We start from the raw sequence: 6,000 nt of genomic DNA, 5'->3' as shown, positions 1-6,000 counted from the left end.
ATCTGGCTTGTTATGGAAGTGGTATTAGTGCAATAATTGAAAACTTTATAATATATTAAAAGACTAGTTTATTAGTTTAAAATACATACCTTAGCTCTTTTCCCTTTATTTTCTTTTTTTTTTATCAAGAACAGGCGAAGCTTGAAGAAGCGAACCTATCAGGAAAAAAAAGGGTAGTAGTTAATTGTAGTGTGCTAACACACATTTGACAGAAGACATGAAAGTCAAGGCTCAAGGCAATGGGAGCCTTGAAGCATTGTACAAGGGCTGAACGTTCATTCGGGCCATGGCTACAACAATCCTATAAGGCAAGGTTTGGAATGGAAGCAAGCTACCATCGCCTATTGGCGGGAACTAGGCTTGTCTTGGTTAATAGTGCCCGCCACTAAACATCAAAAACTAAATATATTTTTATATAGTATTCCGTTAGACATTCACATCTGAAAACTCTTTCTCCTGTTAGTTTTACATTACATTTTATATTTTAAGCCATTTTAACAAACAATATCATTCCAAAACCATAAAACAAGGGCATACAAGTGTACAACCATAACCTCATAATCTCACATATAACATGGTCACAAATATATAACACTATAAATTATATAAATCCAGCATTCACCAATTGCTTCAAGAACCAACCTATTCAGCCTTGATCGAGTTCGCTACATCAATCACGAACCGGTACCTTACATCAGATTTCAACAACCTCTCCATTGCTGTGTTCACATAGTCTATCGGTATTTTCTCTATGTCCGCAGTTACCCCATGCTCTGCTGCAAAATCAAGCATCTCTTGAGTTTCTTTCAGTCCACCAATATTACTACCCGCAACAAGCTTCCTCCCTGTTAAAACCAAATATAAATTATTCCATCATGTTACCTAATTCATCAGCTTGCAAAAACAGTATTTAATCGTCAAAATTGTTACCCCCGATCAAAGAAAATGCTGCTACTTCGAACGGCTTATCAGGTATTCCAAGAACAACAAGCTTTCCATGTGGTTTAAGCGCACTAAGCAGCGGTGCAATCGGATGATGTGCAGACACCGAGTCGATGATGCCATCAAGTGTACCCCTAGCAGCCTATTAACACAATAAAAAAAAAACCCAAAACTTGTCTAGCAAACCAAGAATCATTAACCAGTTACCTGCATCTGTTGTTCGTCTTTGCTGATTATAAAATGATCAGCTTTAAGTCCTTCAATTGCTTCTTTCTTCTTAGCAGCACTAGTGCTGAATACAGTAACTTCAGCACCGAAAGCCTTAGCCATCTTGACCGCAACATGACCAAGCCCACCAAGCCCAACCACGCCCACTTTGGTACCAGGCTTGTCTAGCCCAAAGTACCTAAGTGGGCTGTAGGTTGTGATTCCGGCACACAGCAAAGGTGCGCCGGAATCAAGTTGCAAATTCTCTGGCCAACGGAGAACAAAATGCTCATCTGCAACTATGTGATCAGAGTACCCACCTTGTGTCTGTGTACCATCGAAATTGGTGGATCCGTAAGTAGTAATCTGCTTCGGGCAATATTGTTCGTAGTCGATAGCACAGCTTTCGCATGATCTGCATGATCCCACCAAATATCCGACCCCAACGTTATCCCCAACTTTGAATTTCTCTACTTTGCTACCTACTTCTGTCACCACACCAACGATTTCATGCCTGTGTTATACAATCTAAGCATATTAATTTAAGATAAGGTTTAAGTAAATGAATAAATTATCAAAACCACTAGTGTTAAAAAAGTCATATGTTTCATGACCATACAATTGTATTTAGTAATCATTTAAAATGTCAAACGTTTAAAGGGTAACAAGCTGCGCCGTCAGCCCTTTTCATTTAAGATAGGATTGCATGGAAACAAAACTGGAATGAGGAAATCGTACCCTGGGACGACCGGATACTTGGTGATTCCCCAGTCAATCTTGACAAAGTGAAGATCTGAATGACAGATTCCGCAGTAAAGAACTTTGAGCCTCACATCTTTCTCGCCGGTAATCCTGTAAGAATTCAATAATAGTTATGAACACCATGAATTATAATATACTGAGCAACAAAAGAATGAAGAATATATATATATATATATATATATATACCTTCTGGAGAAGGTGAGAGGGGACAGTGATCCGCTGGTGTCGCGGGCAGCATAACCGAAGGACTTGATCGGATGCTCAGATTCCGGTGAGGTGGTCATTGTTATGGAGAGTTGTGGATTGGAATGGTGGGTTGAGTGGATATTAATAGGCCAACGGGCACCTGGACCCCGTAACCTCCAAGGCTTCAACGTAAGTCTTTAATCCAAGTCGCTTTGATGAGCACATTCATCACAAACATGATGAATAATAACATTATAAATCACTAACATTTGGAGATTTAGTCAATTAGATTGACTTTCAACAATGTAGCATTCTTAATTGCCTAAGGTGATGTAAACATTTCTCTTGTTATTTCAATGCAACTATTTATTGGACATTTTTCCAAAATTGAAGATAAATCCTCCAAATAGTTCCAACAACATTTATAGCAATATAATCATCTGCAAGTCCATCGCTAGCTATTGTAAGTCTCATATAATAGATCTCACAAGATTAATAAACTCATTTACAATAATAACATATATTTCTTTCATATGTTATAATTATCGAAAACACACAATTGTGCATTTCCATGTTGGTGCTCTCTACATTAGATGACATATCTCGTTCTTGTGTATTTTATCTCAATACACTCACCACTTTTTCTCATATTAAAGATAAAAAACACAATAACAAACAGAAAGACACAATGACGAAAAGACACAATGGCAAACACAAGGACAAAATGACGTAATTAATTTTTTAATTTTATATAACAAAGTCATACTCATATTAAAGATAAAAAAAACGCTTGTTATTATGATGATTTTTGTTTTAAAAAACTAATATCATATGAAAAAGGTATAGACGTTTTAAAATGATGGGGGAATTGACATGTGACTTGTATGTGAAGAGAGAAAATATATAATATTACTTTTACACCCTTTTACCTTTGGTTTTCATTTGACACATGTCAATCAATTATGGCTTCTCACACTTCTCATTTTTGTTGGTCTTTGCAGATTAACTCAACCCTATAATCAAATGTTTTTTCGTCCCACAACACAAGTGGTTCGTTTACTTGAATATATACCCATTTAATGTGCTCTAGACACAAACTAATACTTTATTTATATATGTAAAATGGGATGTTAGAACTATAAATAAAAATAAAAAATAGAAAAAAAAAACTCGAATATGCTTTCATTTTACGAAGTAATTTTTAATTATTAAACTATAAATATATTCTTAAAAGTTAATCAATCTTTTTAAAATCCATCGATTTATCTATTGATTTTTTTATAAATTGTCATATAAATTTATAAATTATAAATATATGCTTTAAATCTATCCATTTATTTATTTCATTTAAGTTAGCAAACTATATATATATATATATATGTTAAAATGTAGGGATAGTATATAACAATCATTTTCATATATAATAAAGTTTATCATGTTTAGTTTCTTGGCTTTTTTAATCAGGGATTGTTCTAAGTTTTTTGTGGAACTTAAATTTGATTGTTACGGGTCAAAAGTTGGTAAATATATTGTTTGGTACAAATTAACCATATTTGGCTCAAAATTTGTTACGGGTTAAAAATGGGTAATATGAATATTTTTAAAAGTTTGAGAATGCAAATAGATTTATCGTCAAACTTGTTCGGGTTTAAAGAAGTGTTTTGAAACTCGACCCGGTCCAACTAGGACCCGATCCCTATACCGGGCCGAGTCAGAGTATTTGGCTGTTTTCTAAAACCTGGTGACCCGGTAGGTGAACCTATAAAACCCATTTTTCATTAAATCCAAAATGAAATGTGAATGCCGGGATTCGAACTTGGGTCTTTTCCGAAATAGAAGCTTTAATTATCACTTGAGCCAACCTACCAATCTTTATTAATGTCTTTATTGATCAAACATAAATTATATATATTTAAAAAACAATGTATAAAACATAAATAAACATTAAAGTTTGTTATTATTATTATTTTTGGTTATTATATTTTTATATGTATATGAATTATATAAATATATATAGGATTTGGTTCATTTCAGAATTGTTTCTTATTGCAAGAAGTGCGAGAAGTCAATTGAAGCAAACAAAAATTTTCTTTTATTATTTGTTTTGTTTTTATATATAGATAGGGGTATACTAGTAAAAATGGTTTGTTTAATATATGGCATGTAATAATTCATGAAGAGTTACATATTAATTTATATTAACTTAGCTTACTTATTTATTTATTTAAATTTTTGGTTAATATGTATGTGTATGATTTGAGAGTTTGATTCCATCGGTTGAATTGGGAATACGCCATATATCAAAATCAATTTGATATAGGTTATTGATTATGTTCTTGTTTGTCCAATAGAGCAATGTGAGAATAAGAAGTAGATTTTTTCTAAGAAGTGTAAGAAGGAATCTGAACCGTTAGATGCAATATAACACACAGGAGCAAGATTGTAATCAACCAAATCTTTTAATTATGGATTAAATTAGAATTATTAATGTGATCCCTAAAATTTTGCTAATATTCTGGACATGATGGATAATTTTTGCTAATAGATACAGGAAATTATAATCATAATCAAACAATATTTATTTAACAATTTAATGAAGACATTTTGATCACAGGCATGATGGGCTTAAGGCTTGCAAAGTTTCTCCACAGGAATGAGATGAATCCACCAAATCCAAAATCTGCTTGAATATATATGCATGCTTTTTGATTTATCTACCTTGTTCTGGCCAGCTTTAACAAATGCTCTCACTAAGGTTTTAATTTTGATGAATATTAATATATTATTATAATAATATATCTTATATCCTCTAAATCAACGGTTTCTGGTTCGATTTGTACTTCCGAAGAATCATATCTACCTCATCTGAAACATAGACTTCGTGATATCGTGCCCATCGCTATTGAATGTGGTTTCTTTTTGAGGGGATGGATGAGTTAGTGGATGGTGAAGCGGCAGAGGCGGAGGTGGTGACGGTGGAGTGGGGGTGCAAGGCGTCCGGGCCGGGTCTGAAAACATTGGTTTAAAGTTTTGACGGGTTTAAAGTTTTGGAAATAGTCGAAAGATTGGATTTGGCAAATTGAGTATCTTTCTCATGACCATTAAACTTCAAGAAAAAATGGTGAATACTTTCGACATGCCACCTCGATGCCTATCAATACTTTTAGCTTTTATCAAATTTGAAACATTTGTTTCATAATTCACTTGTCCTTCAATGGTGATCAGAATTATGTATAAGAAACATGTCATACAAAATTATGCTCAAGTGAAGCAAAACATTTACAAAACTGAACGGGTTAACATGCTAGTTTATGTTGTCATTATGACAAAGTTGAGAAGCCCCATCAAATTTATCAAAAATTTTTTCATGGTGTAGCTCAGAAATATTATTGTATGAGAAGTCTTTTCTGAAATCGGTTCATAATCAAAATTATGTCAATTATACATATATGATACAGAGTTGTAAGGCCCCGTTACCGGTAGCCCTACTTTCGTGTTGGATTTACTCATAAACGCAGTTCTAAATATCAGAGTTAATTAAAACATTCGCGGAATATAAAAACTTTCATAAAACATTTCATAACAAAACACGTCTTGTCTTAAAACATCATTTTGTCTTTCAAAATAAACGAAACATTAAACTTAAACGTCTTGAGTCTTCCGATGCCAGCCTCTTATTCAGTGCCACGTGTCTCCTCAAGCGAGCTGCCTCATCCTACTCACCTGCGTGCATACTAAAAGTCAGCTACGCTGAGTGAGTTCTAGTTAATCATACACTATACAATACACATAAACTTATATTCTTTCATTTATACTTTCATACTTTCATACTTTCTTTTGTATTAACTTACTTTCATATCTTACGTTATAAAGAGCATTACGCCCTACATTCCTCGAGTATTA

The 6,000-nt window shown here is 33.5% G+C and overlaps 1 protein-coding gene across 1 annotated transcript; it reads right to left on the bottom strand.

Moving 5' to 3' along the window:
• Positions 1-519: 519 nt before the first annotated feature.
• On the bottom strand, positions 520-2,267 carry LOC143582208 (mannitol dehydrogenase-like). Its single transcript, XM_077064827.1, has 5 exons — positions 2,098-2,267; positions 1,888-2,001; positions 1,150-1,663; positions 931-1,084; positions 520-845 (listed from the first exon to the last, which is right to left on the bottom strand). The coding sequence occupies exons 1-5, from the start codon at positions 2,193-2,195 to the stop codon at positions 643-645; spliced, it is 1,083 nt and encodes a 360-aa protein (XP_076920942.1). The 5' UTR covers positions 2,196-2,267; the 3' UTR covers positions 520-642.
• Positions 2,268-6,000: the final 3,733 nt, after the last annotated feature.

This window comes from Bidens hawaiensis, unplaced genomic scaffold (assembly GCF_021521415.1).
Source record: "Bidens hawaiensis isolate Kalapana, Puna unplaced genomic scaffold, B.hawaiensis_p1.1 tig00031494_1, whole genome shotgun sequence".
NCBI classification, from domain to species: domain Eukaryota; kingdom Viridiplantae; phylum Streptophyta; class Magnoliopsida; order Asterales; family Asteraceae; genus Bidens; species Bidens hawaiensis.
Note: the sequence above shows the minus strand (reverse complement) of the source record. Positions and strands in the feature narration are given on the sequence as shown.

What these genes read in the sequence shown, in the direction of transcription:
- LOC143582208 (XM_077064827.1), bottom strand. Translation starts at nt 2,195, where the DNA reads ATGACCACCTCACCGGAATCTGAGCATCCGATCAAGTCCTTCGGTTAT. An exon ending in AAGTATCCGGTCGTCCCAGG is followed by an intron (nt 1,664 to 1,887) that starts GTACGATTTCCT and finishes TGTATAACACAG; the next exon opens with GCATGAAATCGTTGGTGTGG. An exon ending in AAGACGAACAACAGATGCAG is followed by an intron (nt 1,085 to 1,149) that starts GTAACTGGTTAA and finishes TTGTGTTAATAG; the next exon opens with GCTGCTAGGGGTACACTTGA.